General features: G+C 48.2%; 1 protein-coding gene and 1 long non-coding RNA gene across 7 annotated transcripts in view; one reads left to right on the plus strand and one right to left on the minus strand.

Moving 5' to 3' along the window:
* Positions 1-16,624, minus strand: part of LOC137327050 (MAP7 domain-containing protein 2-like) — a 223,939-nt gene that overhangs the window by 101,472 nt on the left and 105,843 nt on the right. For all 5 annotated transcript variants that reach the window (XM_067992442.1, XM_067992441.1, XM_067992440.1 and 2 more), the window contains one exon: positions 4,940-5,103. In XM_067992442.1, the coding sequence (XP_067848543.1) occupies positions 4,940-5,103 (164 nt within the window). The remainder of the gene's footprint in view (positions 1-4,939; positions 5,104-16,624) is intronic.
* Positions 1-16,624, plus strand: part of LOC137327052 (uncharacterized) — a 111,937-nt gene that overhangs the window by 31,162 nt on the left and 64,151 nt on the right. The gene's annotated exons all lie outside the window — the stretch shown is intronic.

Raw genomic sequence — 16,624 nt, forward strand, 5'->3', positions numbered from 1 at the left:
TTGAGTTCTTTGAGGACATAACGTGCAGAGTGGATAAAGGGGCACCAGTGGACATAGTGTATTTAGACTTCCAGAAGGCATTCGACAAGGTGCCACATAAAAGATTATTGCTCAAGATAAAGAATCACTGGATTGGGGGTAATATTCTGGCATGGGTGGAGGATTGGTTATCTAACAGGAAGCAGAGAGTTGGGATAAATGGTTCATTCTCGGACTGGCAACCAGTAACCAGTGGTGTTCCACAGGGGTCGGTGCTGGGTCCCCAACTCTTTACAATCTATATTAACGATTTGGAGGAGGGGACTGAGTGTAACATATCAAAGTTTGCAGATGATACAAAGATGGGAGGGAAAGTAGAGAGTGAGGAGGACATAAAAAAACCTACACGGGGATATAGATAGGCTGGGTGAGTGGGCGGAGATTTGGCAGATGCAATACAATATTGGGAAATGTGAGGTTATGCACTTTGGCAGGAAAAATCAGAGAGCAAGTTATTATCTTAATGGCGAGAAACTGGAAAGTACTGCAGTACAAAGGGATCTGGGGGTCCTAGTGCAAGAAAATCAAAAAGTTAGTATGCAGGTGCAACAGGTGATCAAGAAGGCCAACGGAATGTTGGCTTTTATTGCTAGGGGATAGAATATAAAAACAAGGAGGTATTGCTGCAGTTATATAAGGTATTGGTGAGACCGCACCTGGAATACTGCATACAGTTTTGGTGTCCTACTTAAGAAAAGACATACTTGCTCTCGAGGCAGTACAAAGAAGGTTCACTCGGTTAATCCCGGGGATGAGGGGGTGGACATATGAGGAGAGGTTGAGTAGATTGGGACTCTACTCATTGGAGTTCAGAAGAATGAGAGGCGATCTTATTGAAACATATAAGATTGTGAAGGGGCTTGATCGGGTGGATGCGGTAAGGATGTTCCCAAGGATGGGTGAAACTAGAACGAGGGGGCATAATCTTAGAATAAGGGGCTGCTCTTTCAAAACTGAGATGAGGAGAAACTTCTTCACTCAGAGGGTAGTAGGTCTATGGAATTTGCTGCCCCAGGAAGCTGTGGAAGCTACATCATTAAATAAATTTAAAACAGAAATAGACAGTTTCCTAGAAGTGAAGGGAATTAGGGGTTACGGGGAGCGGGCAGGAAATTGGACATGAATTTAGATTTGAGGTTAGGATCAGATCAGCCATGATCTTATTGAATGGCGGAGCAGGCTCGAGGGGCCGATTGGCCTACTCCTGCCCCTATTTCTTATGTTCTTATGTTCTAACATGCACCTGCAGCAAGCAATTAGGAAGGCAAATGGTATGTTGGCCTTTATTACAAAAGAATTTGAATACAGGAGTAAAGATGTCTTACTGCAACTATATAGGGCCTTTGGTCTCCTTACCTAAGAAAGGATATACTTGCCATAGAGGGAGTGCAGCGATGGCGGGATTGTCGTATGAGGAGAGATTGAGTAGACTAGGCCTGTATTCTCTAGAGTTTAGAAGAATGAGGTGATCTCATTGAAACATACAAAATTCTTACAGGGCTCGACAGGATAGATGCAGGGAGGATGTTTCACCTGGCTGGGGAGTCTAGAACCAGGGGTCACAGTCTCAGAATAAGGGGTTGGCCATTTAGGACTGAGATGAGGAGAAATTTCTTCACTCAGGGTGATGAGTCTTTGGGATTCTCTACCCCGGAGGGCTGTGGAGGCTCAGTCATTGAGTACATTCAAAGCAGAGATCGATAGATTTCTGGATACGGGGATGGTGCAGGAAAATGGCGGTGAGGTAGAAGATCAGCCATGATCTTGTTGAATGGCAGAGCAGGCTCGAGGGGCCGGATGGCCTCCTCCTGCTCCTATTTCTTATGTTCTTATGTTCTTAGGGTGCCCTTGCCATTCCCCTGGCTCAACCACTGTCCCTGCCCTCCTGTCCCCGCCCCCCTGCTCCTGTCCCTGCCCCCTGCTCCTGACCCTGCCCCCTGCTCCTGTCCCTGCCCCCCTGCTCCTGTCCCCGCCCCCCTGCTCCTGTCCCCGCCCCCTGCTCCTGTCCCTGCCCCCCTGCTCCTGTCCCCGCCCCCCTGCTCCTGTCCCCGCCCCCTGCTCCTGTCCCCGCCCCCTGCTCCTGTCCCTGCCCCCTGCTCCTGTCCCCGCCCCCTGCTCCTGTCCCTGCCCCCTGCTCCTGTCCCTGCCCCCTGCTCCTGTCCCTGCCCCCTGCTCCTGTCCCTGCCCCCTGCTCCTGACCCTGCCCCCTGCTCCTGACCCTGCCCCCTGCTCCTGACCCTGCCCCCTGCTCCTGTCCCTGCCCCCTGCTCCTGTCCCTGCCCCCTGCTCCTGTCCCCGCCCCCTGCTCCTGTCCCCGCCCCCTGCTCCTGTCCCCGCCCCCTGCTCCTGTCCCCGCCCCCTGCTCCTGTCCCCGCCCCCTGCTCCTGTCCCTGCCCCCTGCTCCTGTCCCCGCCCCCTGCTCCTGACCCTGCCCCCTGCTCCTGACCCTGGCCCCTGCTCCTGTCCCTGCCCCCTGCTCCTGTCCCTGCCCCCTGCTCCTGTCCCCGCCCCCTGCTCCTGTCCCTGCCCCCTGCTCCTGTCCCCGCCCCCCTGCTCCTGTCCCTGCCCCCTGCTCCTGTCCCCGCCCCCTGCTCCTGTCCCTGCCCCCTGCTCCTGTCCCCGCCCCCTGCTCCTGACCCTGCCCCCTGCTCCTGACCCTGCCCCCTGCTCCTGTCCCTGCCCCCTGCTCCTGTCCCCGCCCCCTGCTCCTGTCCCCGCCCCCTGCTCCTGTCCCCGCCCCCTGCTCCTGACCCTGGCCCCTGCTCCTGTCCCCGCCCCCTGCTCCTGTCCCTGCCCCCTGCTCCTGTCCCCGCCCCCTGCTCCTGACCCTGCCCCCTGCTCCTGTCCCCGCCCCCTGCTCCTGTCCCTGCCCCCTGCTCCTGACCCTGCCCCCTGCTCCTGTCCCTGCCCCCTGCTCCTGTCCCCGCCCCCTGCTCCTGTCCCCGCCCCCTGCTCCTGTCCCCGCCCCCTGCTCCTGTCCCCGCCCCCTGCTCCTGTCCCTGCCCCCTGCTCCTGTCCCTGCCCCCTGCTCCTGTCCCCGCCCCCTGCTCCTGTCCCTGCCCCCTGCTCCTGTCCCCGCCCCCTGCTCCTGTCCCCGCCCCCTGCTCCTGTCCCCGCCCCCTGCTCCTGACCCTGGCCCCTGCTCCTGTCCCTGCCCCCTGCTCCTGACCCTGCCCCCTGCTCCTGACCCTGGCCCCTGCTCCTGACCCTGCCCCCTGCTCCTGACCCTGGCCCCTGCTCCTGACCCTGCCCCCTGCTCCTGTCCCTGCCCCCTGTCATTGCCCCCTGCGCTCCTGCCGACATCTGCCTTGCAAGGGGAAGGTTGAAATTCCGTAATTTACAAAGCAAGTTGGAACCCTACGCCCCACAGAAAGAACAGAGACCTGCAGCAAACATGAAAAGGAGGGAATGGGGAAGGATTCTGGCAAGAGACAGGAAGAAACGGTGAGGAATTACAGCCCCCGTGTGTTTATTTGCAGCAGATTGAAGGGTTTTATTTGTCTATAGGTCTTTGCATTACATGACCCACTTTATCAAGTTGGCATGAAAATCTCACAACTCAGACGAAGGTAAACTTTAACTGTCACTTAATAGTTCCTTAACTTGCCTGGAGAACAAATAATCATAGAATCATACAGTACAGGAGGAGCCATTCGGCCCCTCGTGCCTGTGCCGGCTCTTTGAAAGAGCTATCCAATTAGTCCCACTCCCCTGCACTTTTCCTGTAGCCCTGCATATTTCTCCTTTTCCACTATTTATCCAATTCCCTTTTGAAAGTTACTATTGAATCTGCTTCCACCGCCTTTTCAGGCAGCGCATTCCAGATCATAACAACTCGCTGCATAAAAAATATTTCTCCTCATCTCCCCCCCTCGATTTTTTGCCAATTATCTTAAATCGGTTTCTCCCTATCTACTCTATCAAAACCCCTCATAATTTTAAACACCTCTGTTAAATCTCCCCTTAACCTTCTCTGTTCTGAGGAGAACAATCTCAGCTTCTCCAGTCCCTCCACATAACTGAAGTCCCTCATCCCTGGAACCATTCTAGTAAATCTCCTCTGCACCCTCTCTAAGGTCTTGACATCCTTCCTAAAGTGTGGTGCCCAGAATTGAACACAATATTTCAGCTGAGGTCTAACCAGTGTTTCATAAAGGTTTATCATAACCTCCTTGCTTTTGTACTCTGTGCCTCTATTAATAAAGCCCAGGGTTCCATATGCTTTTTTAACAGTATTCTCAACTTGTCCTGCCACCTTTAAAGATTTGTGGCTGTGAACTCCCAGGTCTCTCTGTTCCTGCACCCCCTTTAAAATTGTACCATTTAGTTTATATTGCCTCTCCTCATTTTTTCTTCCAAAATACATCACTTCACACTTCTCTGCATTAAATCTCATTTGCTATATGTCTGCCCATTTCACCAGTCTGTCTATGTCCTCCTGAAGTCTGTTACTATCCTCCTCACTGTTTGCTATATTTCCAAGCTTTGTATCATCTGCAAACTTTGAAATTATCCCTCTATGCCCAAGTCTAGGTCATTAATGTATATCAAAAAGAGCAGTGGTCCTAATACTGACCCCTGGGGAACACCACTGTAAACTTCCCTCCAGTCTGAAAAACAACCGTTCACCACTACTCTCTGCTTTCTGTGCTTAGCCAATTTTGTATCCACACTGTCACTGTCCCTTTAATCCCATGGGCTTTAATTTCGCTTACAAGTCTATTATGTGGTACTTTATCAAAGGCCTTTTGAAAGTCCATATACACAACATCAACCGCACTACCCTCATCAACCCTCTCCGTTACTTCAATCGACAGACTCAGTATATCTATCTTATGCAATTGGAAAATAACTGGATGAAAAATTTAAAGAACTAACGCCCCAACACATAACTACTCACCTTCTCTTCTTCAAATTTCTGCCTCCTTTTTTCCTCTACAGCTGCTCTTCTCTGATCCTCTCGCTGACGCTGCTCCTCCAGCTTCTTCCACCGTTCTTCCATCTGTTTCTCGTAAAGCAGTTGTGCTCTTTTCTCCTTTTGCAGGATCTGCTGCTCTCTCACGGCTGACGGGAGAGGGGAATGTCAGTGGACAAGCTCACCACACAACGGCTCACAAAGAGCAAGGAAGGGCAGCATTTGCAGCTGTGTACGCAAATAAACTGCTTAAATTGCTGTTAAAAAGTTCTATTAAATAGGACTAAAAATATAACTTTAGCAATAGGGCTAATATCGCTGTAATAAAGCCAATACATTTCCAATTCCCCATCAGCCCCCACCACTGGCAGACTGGTAAGTGTTTTGAGAAGAGATCCAATAATGTTTGAGAATGAGCTATGGTTAGTGTTTTGATTAAATCTTTGGTGGTGAGTAATCATTACAGTCACCTTTTCTCAGACTAAGCTTCAGCATCAGGGATGTTCACAGCCAGTACACCAGAGGGTGGATGCAGTGTAAATCCCCCTCCCCCAACTCTTGCCTTCAAGAGGGAGCTGGGGCAGAGATCACATCATAAAGAAGGGAAGTGTCTTTATAGACAACACTAGGTCCGTGTGACCTTCTGGACTGCTTTCAATCGCCTGAGGAGTGGAGGGGTTGGGAGAGGAATTTTCCAGAGTATTCTTTCCCTTACTGGCCCTCTCTGTTCTTGTCTCTCCTGGGAGATTACATGGCTGCGGGGGGAGGGAGGGACGGGGAGGGAATGTCTGGTCATTTTCGTATGTTCTGTACCAAGAAAAATAGCAGGACTGACAATAATATCTCAGACTAACCTCAGCAGAACCCACTCTATTGCCCCAATGTGACATCGGTAATCATCACTACAATCAGCGCTACACTCGTAGCAAGACTAACAATTCAGCACAACTCATTACTGCAAAGGATAAGCTGCTACACAGAAAGTAGTTTGAGACTCATTTCACTCAAGATCTTTACATCTGCAGGACAGGAGAGACATTAGGTGCCATTGAATATCAATAGTAACTACTACACAACACAGTCCCCATCGGTATCAGTACAAACCAACACACTACAGTCCCCATCGGGTATCACTGGAAACCACCACAATACACAGTCCTCATCGGTATCAGGACAAACCAACGCTATTCACAATCCTCATCGGTATCAGTACAAACTAATACACTACACAGTCCCCATCGGTATCAGTACAAACCAACGCCATTCACAATTCTCATCGGTATCAGTACAAACTAACACACTACACAGTCCCCATCGGTATCAGTACAAACCAACACACTACACAGTCCCCATCAGTATCAGTACAAACTAATACACGACACAGACTCATCGAAATATCAGTACAAACCAACGCCATTCACAGTCCCGAACGAGTATTAGTACAAACCAACGCACGACACAGTCCACATCGAGTATCAGTACAAACCAACGCCCTACACAGTCCCCATCGGTATCAGTACAAACCAACGCCCAACACAGTCCACATCGAGTATTAGTACAAACCAACGCACGACACAATCCACATCGAGTATGAGTACAAACCAATGCACGACACAGTCCACATCGAGTATTAGTACAAACCAATGCACTACACAGTCCACATCGAGTATTAGTACAAACCAACGCCCCACACAGTCCCTATCGAGTATTAGTACAAACCAACGCACTACACAGTCCCTATCGAGTATTAGTACAAACCAACGCCCTACACAGTCCCTATCGAGTATTAGTACAAACCAATGCCCTACACAGTCCACATCGGTGTCAGTACAAACCAACGCACGACACAGTCCACATCGAGTATTAGTACAAACCAACGCACGACACAGTCCACATCGAGTATCAGTACAAACCAACGCCCAACACAGTCCACATCGAGTATTAGTACAAACCAACGCACCACACAGTCCCTATCGAGTATTAGTACAAACCAACGCCCGACACAGTCCACATCGGTATTAGTACAAACCAACGCCCTACACAGTCCCTATCGAGTATTAGTACAAACCAACGCACGACACAGTCCACATCGAGTATCAGTACAAACCAACGCCCTACACAGTCCCCATCGGTATCAGTACAAACCAACGCCCAACACAGTCCACATCGAGTATTAGTACAAACCAACGCACTACACAGTCCACATCGAGTATTAGTACAAACCAACGCCCTACACAGTCCACATCGAGTATTAGTACAAACCAACGCCCTACACAGTCCACATCGGTGTCAGTACAAACCAACGCCCAACACAGTCCCTATCGAGTATTAGTACAAACCAACGCACTACACAGTCCCTATCGAGTATTAGTACAAACCCACGCCCAACACAGTCCCTATCGAGTATTAGTACAACCAACGCCCTACACAGTCCCTATCGAGTATTAGTACAAAGCAACGCACGACACAGTCCACATCGAGTATCAGTACAAACCAACGCCCTACACAGTCCCCATCGGTATCAGTACAAACCAACGCCCAACACAGTCCACATCGAGTATTAGTACAAACCAACGCACTACACAGTCCCTATCGAGTATTAGTACAAACCAACGCCCGACACAGTCCACATCGGTATTAGTACAAACCAACGCCCTACACAGTCCCTATCGAGTATTAGTACAAACCAACGCACGACACAGTCCACATCGAGTATCAGTACAAACCAACGCCCTACACAGTCCCCATCGGTATCAGTACAAACCAACGCCCAACACAGTCCACATCGAGTATTAGTACAAACCAACGCACGACACAGTCCACATCGAGTATTAGTACAAACCAATGCACTACACAGTCCACATCGAGTATTAGTACAAACCAATGCACGACACAGTCCACATCGAGTATTAGTACAAACCAACGCCCCACACAGTCCACATCGGTATTAGTACAAACCAACGCACGACACAGTCCCTATCGAGTATTAGTACAAACCAACGCCCTACACAGTCCCTATCGAGTATTAGTACAAACCAATGCCCTACACAGTCCACATCGGTGTCAGTACAAACCAACGCACGACACAGTCCCGATCGAGTATCAGTGCAAACCAATGCCCTACACAGTCCACATCGGTATTAGTACAAACCAACGCACTACACAGTCCCTATCGAGTATTAGTACAAACCAACGCACTACACAGTCCCTATCGAGCATTAGTACAAACCAACGCCCTACACAGTCCACATCGGTATGAGTACAAACCAACGCACGACACAATCCCTATCGAGTATCAGTACAAACCAACGCCCCACACAGTCCCTATCGAGTATTAGGACAAACCAACGCCCTACACAGTCCCTATCGAGTATTAGTACAACCAACGCCCTACACAGTCCACATCGAGTATTAGTACAAACCAACGCACGACACAGTCCACATCGAGTATTAGTACAAACCAACGCCCTACACAGTCCACATCGAGTATTAGTACAAACCAACGCCCGACACAGTCCACATCGGTATTAGTACAAACCAACGCCCTACACAGTCCACATCGAGTATTAGTACAAACCAACGCACGACACAGTCCACATCGGTATGAGTACAAACCAATGCACCACACAGTCCCGATCGAGTATTAGTACAAGCCAATGCACGACACAGTCCCGATCGAGTATTAGTACAAACCAATGCCCTACACAGTCCACATCGGTGTCAGTACAAACCAATGCACTACACAGTCCACATTGGTATTAGTACAAACCAATGCACTACACAGTCCCTATCAAGTATTAGTACAAGCCAACGCACGACACAGTCCCTATCGAGTAATAGTACAAACCAATGCCCTACACAGTCCACATCGGTATTAGTACAAACCAACGCACGACACAGTCCCTATCGAGTAATAGTACAAACCAATGCCCTACACAGTCCACATCGGTGTCAGTACAAACCAACGCACTACACAGTCCACATCGGTATTAGTACAAACCAATGCACTACACAGTCCCTATCAAGTATTAGTACAAGCCAACGCACGACACAGTCCCTATTGAGTAACAGTACAAACCAATGCCCCACACAGTCCACATCGGTATTAGTACAAACCAACGCACGACACAGTCCCTATCGAGTAATAGTACAAACCAACGCACTACACATTCCTAGTCGAGTATTAGTACAAACCAAGGCCCGACACAGTCCCTATCGAGTATTAGTACAAACCAACGCACTACACAGTCACTATCGTGTATTAGTACAAACCAAGGCCCGACACAGTCCCTATCGAGTTTCAATACAAACCAACGCCCTACACAGTCCACATCGAGTATTGGTAAAACCAACGCACTACACAGTCCACATCGAGTATTAGTACAAACCAACGCCCGACACAGTCCACATCGAATATGAGTACAAACCAACGCCCTGCACAGTCCACATCGAGTATGAGTACAAACCAACGCCCTACACAGTCCACATCGAGTATTAGTACAAACCAACACATTACACAATCCGCATCGAGTTTCAGGACAAACCAACACACTACACAGTCCACATCGAGTATTAGTACAAACCAACGCCCTACACAGTCCACATCGAGTATTAGTACAAACCAACGCCCTGCACAGTCCACATCGGTGTCAGTACAAACCAACGCACGACACAGTCCACATCGGTATTTGTACAAACCAAGGCACGACACAGTCCACATCGGTATTAGTACAAATCAATGCACTACACAGTCCCTATCGAGTATTAGTACAAGCCAACGCACTACACAGTCCCTATCGAGTATTAGTACAAACCAATGCACTACACAGTCCACATCGGTATTAGTACAAACCAACGCCCGACACAGTCCCTATCGAGTATTAGTACAAACCAATGCCCTACACAGTCCACATCGGTATTAGTACAAACCAACGCACGACACAGTCCCTATCGAGTATTAGTACAAACCAAGGCCCGACACAGTCCCTATCGAGTATTAGTACAAACCAACGCCCTACACAGTCCACATCGAGTATCAGTACAAACCAAGGCCCTACACAGTCCCTATCGAGTATTAGTACAAACCAACGCACGACACAGTCCACATCGAGTATTAGTACAAACCAACGCCCTACACAGTCCACATCGAGTATGAGTACAAACCAACGCCCGACACAGTCCACATCGGTATTAGTACAAACCAACGCCCTACACAGTCCACATCGAGTATTAGTACAAACCAACGCACGACACAGTCCACATCGGTATTAGTACAAACCAATGCACTACACAGTCCCTATCGAGTATTAGTACAAGCCAATGCACGACACAGTCCCGATCGAGTATTAGTACAAACCAATGCCCTACACAGTCCACATCGGTGTCAGTACAAACCAACGCACTACACAGTCCACATCGGTATTAGTACAAACCAATGCACTACACAGTCCCTATCAAGTATTAGTACAAGCCAACGCACGACACAGTCCCTATCGAGTAATAGTACAAACCAATGCCCAACACAGTCCACATCGGTATTAGTACAAACCAACGCACGACACAGTCCCTATCGAGTAATAGTACAAACCAATGCCCTACACAGTCCACATCGGTGTCAGTACAAACCAACGCACGACACAGTCCACATCGGTATGAGTACAAACCAATGCACTACACAGTCCCTATCAAGTATTAGTACAAGCCAAGGCACGACACAGTCCCTATTGAGTAACAGTACAAACCAATGCCCGACACAGTCCACATCGGTATTAGTACAAACCAACGCACGACACAGTCCCTATCGAGTAATAGTACAAACCAACGCACTACACAGTCCCTATCGAGTATTAGTACAAACCAAGGCCCTACACAGTCCACATCGAGTATTAGTACAAACCAACGCACTACACAGTCACTATCGTGTATTAGTATAAACCAAGGCCCTACACAGTCCCTATCGAGTTTCAATACAAACCAACGCCCTACACAGTCCACATCGAGTATTGGTACAAACCAACGCACTACACAGTCCACATCGAGTATTAGTACAAACCAACGCCCGACACAGTCCACATCGAATATGAGTACAAACCAACGCCCTGCACAGTCCACATCGAGTATTAGTACAAACCAACGCCCTACACAGTCCACATCGAGTATTAGTACAAACCAACGCCCTACACAGTCCACATCGAGTATTAGTACAAACCAACGCCCTACACAGTCCACATCGAGTATTAGTACAAACCAACGCCCTACACAGTCCACATCGAGTATTAGTACAAACCAATGCCCTGCACAGTCCACATCGGTGTCAGTACAAACCAACGCACTACACAGTCCACATCGGTATTTGTACAAACCAAGGCACTACACAGTCCACATCGGTATTAGTACAAATCAATGCACTACACAGTCCCTATCGAGTATTAGTACAAGCCAACGCACTACACAGTCCCTATCGAGTATTAGTACAAACCAATGCACTACACAGTCCACATCGGTATTAGTACAAACCAACGCACTACACAGTCCCTATCGAGTATTAGTACAAACCAAGGCCCGACACAGTCCCTATCGAGTATTAGTACAAACCAAGGCCCGACACAGTCCCTATCAAGTATTAGTACAAACCAACGCACTACACAGTCCCTATCGAGTATTAGTACAAACCAACGCACGACACAGTCCCTATCGAGTATTAGTACAAACCAACGCCCTACACAGTCCCTATCGAGTATGAGTACAAACCAACGCCCAACACAGTCCCTATCGAGTATTAGTACAAACCAACGCACTACACAGTCCACATCGAGTATTAGTACAAACCAACGCACCACACACTCCACATCGAGTATTAGTACAAACCAACGCCCGACACAGTCCACATTGGTATTAGTACAAACCAATGCCCTACACAGTCCACATCGGTGTCAGTACAAACCAAGGCACTACACAGTCCACATCGGTATTAGTACAAACCAACGCACTACACAGTCCCTATCGAGTATTAGTACAAACCAAGGCCCTACACAGTCCCTATCGAGTATTAGTACAAACCAAGGCCCTACACAGTCCCTATCGAGTATTAGTACAAACCAACGCACTACACAGTCCCTATCGAGTATTAGTACCAACCAACGCACGACACAGTCCCTATCGAGTATTAGTACAAACCAACGCCCTACACAGTCCACATTGGTATTAGTACCAACCAACGCACTACACAGTCCCTATCGAGTATTAGTACAAACCAACGCCCTACACAGTCCACATCGAGTATTAGTACAAACCAACGCACGACACAGTCCACATCGAGTATTGGTACAAACCAACGCCCTACACAGTCCACATCGAGTATTGGTACAAACCAACGCACCAGACAGTCCACATCGAGTATTAGTACAAACCAACGCCCTACACAGTCCACATCGAGTATTAGTACAAACCAACGCCCGACAGAGTCCACATCGAGTATTAGTACAAACCAACGCCCTACACAGTCCACATCGAGTATTAGTACAAACCAACGCCCTACACAGTCCACATCGAGTATTAGTACAAACCAACGCCCTACACAGTCCACATCGAGTATTAGTACAAACCAACGCACTACACAGTCCACATGGAGTATTAGTACAAACCAACACATTACACAATCCGCATCGAGTTTCAGTACAAACCAACGCACTACACAGTCCACATCGGTATTTGTACAAACCAAGGCACTACACAGTCCACATCGGTATTAGTACAAATCAATGCACTACACAGTCCCTATCGAGTATTAGTACAAACCAACGCACTACACAGTCCCTATCGAGCTTTAGTACAAACCAATGCCCTACACAGTCCACATCGGTATTAGTACAAACCAACGCACTACACAGTCCCTATCGAGTATAAGTACAAACCAAGGCCCTACACAGTCCCAATCGAGTATTAGTACAAACCAACGCACTACACAGTCCCTATCGAGTATTAGTACAAACCAACGCACTACACAGTCCCTATCGAGTATTAGTACAAACCAAGGCCCTACACAGTCCCTATCGAGTATTAGTACAAACCAACGCACTACACAGTCCACATCGAGTATTAGTACAGACCAACGCCCTACACAGTCCACATCGAGTATTAGTACAAACCAACGCACTACACAGTCCACATCGGTATTAGTACAAACCAATGCACTACACAGTCCCTATCAAGTATTAGTACAAACCAACGCACTACACAGTCCCTATCGAGTATTAGTACAAACCAAGGCCCGACACAGTCCCTATCGAGTATTAGTACAAACCAACGCACTACACAGTCCACATCGAGTATTAGTACAAACCAACGCCCTACACAGTCCACATCGAGTATTGGTACAAACCAACGCCCAACACAGTCCCTATCGAGTATTAGTATAAACCAACGCCCTACACAGTCCACATCGGTATTAGTACAAACCAACGCCCTACACAGTCCACATCGAGTATTAGTACAAACCAATGCCCTGCACAGTCCGCATCGGTGTCAGTACAAACCAACGCACTACACAGTCCACATCGGTATTAGTACAAACCAATGCACGACACAGTCCCTATCGCGTATTAGTACAAGCCAACGCACGACACAGTCCCTATCGAGTATTGGTACAAACCAATGCCCTACACAGTCCGCATCGGTATTAGTACAAACCAACGCACTACACAGTCCACATCGGTGTCAGTACAAACCAACACACTACACAGTCCACTTCGGTATTAGTACAAACCAAGGCACGACACAGTCCACATCGGTATTAGTACAAACCAATGCACAACACAGTCCCTATCGAGTATTAGTACAAACCAATGCCCTACACAGTCCCTATCGAGTATTAGTACAAACCAACGCACTACACAGTCCCTATCGAGTATTAGTACAAACCAACGCACTACACAGTCCCTATCGAGTATTAGTACAAACCAACACACTACACAGTCCCTATCGAGTATGAGTACAAACCAAGGCCCTACACATTCCCTATCAAGTATTAGTACAAACCAACGCCCGACACAGTCCACATCGAGTATTGGTACAAACCAACGCACTACACAGTCCACATCGAGTAACGCCCTACACAGTCCACATCGAGTATTGGTACAAACCAACGCACTACACAGTCCACATCGAGTATTAGTACAAACCAACACATTACACAATCCGCATCGAGTTTCAGTACAAACCAACACACGACACAGTCCACATCGAGTATCAGTACAAACCAACGCCCTACACAGTCCACATCGAGTATCAGTACAAACCAACGCCCTGCACACTCCCTATCGAGCATTAGTACAAACCAACGCCCTGCACAGTCCACATCGGTATTAGTACAAACCAACGCACTACACAGTCCCTATCGAGTATTCGTACAAACCAACGCCCGACACAGTCCACATCGGTATTAGTACAAACCAACGCCCTACACAGTCCACATCGGTGTCAGCACAAACCAATGCACTACACAGTCCCTATCGAGTATTAGTACAAGCCAACGCACTGCACAGTCCCTATCGAGTATTAGTACAAACCAATGCCCTACACAGTCCACATCGGTATTAGTACAAACCAACGCACGACACAGTCCCTATCGAGTATTAGTACAAACCAAGACCCCACACAGTCCCTATCGAGTATTAGTACAAACCAACGCACTACACAGTCCACATCGAGTATTAGTACAAACCAACGCACTACACAGTCCCTATCGAGTATGAGTACAAACCAACGCCCTACACAGTCCACATCGAGTATTAGTACAAACCAACGCCCTACACAGTCCCCATCGAGTATTAGTACAAACCAACGCCCTACACAGTCCCCATCGAGTGTGAGTACAAACCAACGCCCTACACAGTCCACATCGGTATTAGTACAAACCAATGCCCTACACAGTCCACATCGAGTATTGGTACAAACCAACGCCCTACACAGTCCACATCGAGTATTAGTACAAACCAATGCCCTACACAGTCCACATCGAGTATTGGTACAAACCAATGCCCTACACAGTCCACATCGAGTATTAGTACAAACCAACGCCCGACACAGTCCACATCGGTATTAGTACAAACCAATGCCCTACACAGTCCACATCGAGTATGAGTACAAACCAACGCCCTACACAGTCCACATCGAGTATTAGTACAAACCAATGCCCTACACAGTCCACATCGAGTATTGGTACAAACCAATGCACTACACAGTCCACATCGAGTATTAGTACAAACCAACGCACTACACAGTCCACATCGGTATTAGAACAAACCAACGCCCTACACAGTCCACATCGAGTATTAGTACAAACCAACGCCCTACACAGTCCACATCGAGTATTAGTACAAACCAACGCCCTACACAGTCCACATCGAGTATTAGTACAAACCAACGCCCTACACAGTCCCTATCGAGTATTAGTACAAACCAACGCCCTACACAGTCCACATCGAGTATTAGTACAAACCAACGCCCTACACAGTCCACATCGAGTATTAGTACAAACCAACGCCCAACACAGTCCACATCGAGTATTGGTACAAACCAACGCCCTACACAGTCCACATCGAGTATTAGTACAAACCAACGCCCTACACAGTCCACATCGAGTATTGGTACAAACCAACGCCCTACACAGTCCACATCGAGTATTGGTACAAACCAACGCCCTGCACAGTCCCTATCGAGTATTAGTACCAACCAACGCACTACACAGTCCACATCGAGTATTAGTACCAACCAACGCACTACACAGTCCCTATCGAGTATTACTACAAACCAATGCCCGACACAGTCCACATCGGTATTAGTGCAAACCAACGCACTACACAGTCCCTATCGAGTATCAGTACAAACCAAGGCCCGACACAGTCCCTATCGAGTATTAGTACAAACCAAGGCCCTACACAGTCCCTATCGAGTATTAGTACAAACCAACGCACTACACAGTCCCTATCGAGTATTAGTACCAACCAACGCACTACACAGTCCCTATCGAGTATTAGTACAAACCAACGCCCTACACAGTCCACATCGAGATTAGTACCAACCAACGCACTACACAGTCCCTATCGAGTATTAGTACAAACCAACGCACTACACAGTCCACATCGAGTATTAGTACCAACCAACGCACTACACAGTCCCTATCGAGTATTACTACAAACCAATGCCCGACACAGTCCACATCGGTATTAGTGCAAACCAACGCACTACACAGTCCCTATCGAGTATCAGTACAAACCAAGGCCCGACACAGTCCCTATCGAGTATTAGTACAAACCAAGGCCCTACACAGTCCCTATCGAGTATTAGTACAAACCAACGCACTACACAGTCCCTATCGAGTATTAGTACCAACCAACGCACTACACAGTCCCTATCGAGTATTAGTACAAACCAACGCCCTACACAGTCCACATCGAGATTAGTACCAACCAACGCACTACACAGTCCCTATCGAGTATTAGTACAAACCAACGCACTACACAGTCCACATCGAGTATTAGTACAAACCAACGCACTACACAGTCCCTATCGAGTATTAGTACAAACCAATGCCCGACACAGTCCACATCGGTATTAGTGCAAACCAACGCACTACACAGTCCCTATCGAGTATTAGTACAAACCAAGGCC

This window comes from Heptranchias perlo, chromosome 11, assembly GCF_035084215.1.
Source record: "Heptranchias perlo isolate sHepPer1 chromosome 11, sHepPer1.hap1, whole genome shotgun sequence".
Taxonomy (NCBI): Eukaryota; Metazoa; Chordata; class Chondrichthyes; order Hexanchiformes; family Hexanchidae; genus Heptranchias; species Heptranchias perlo.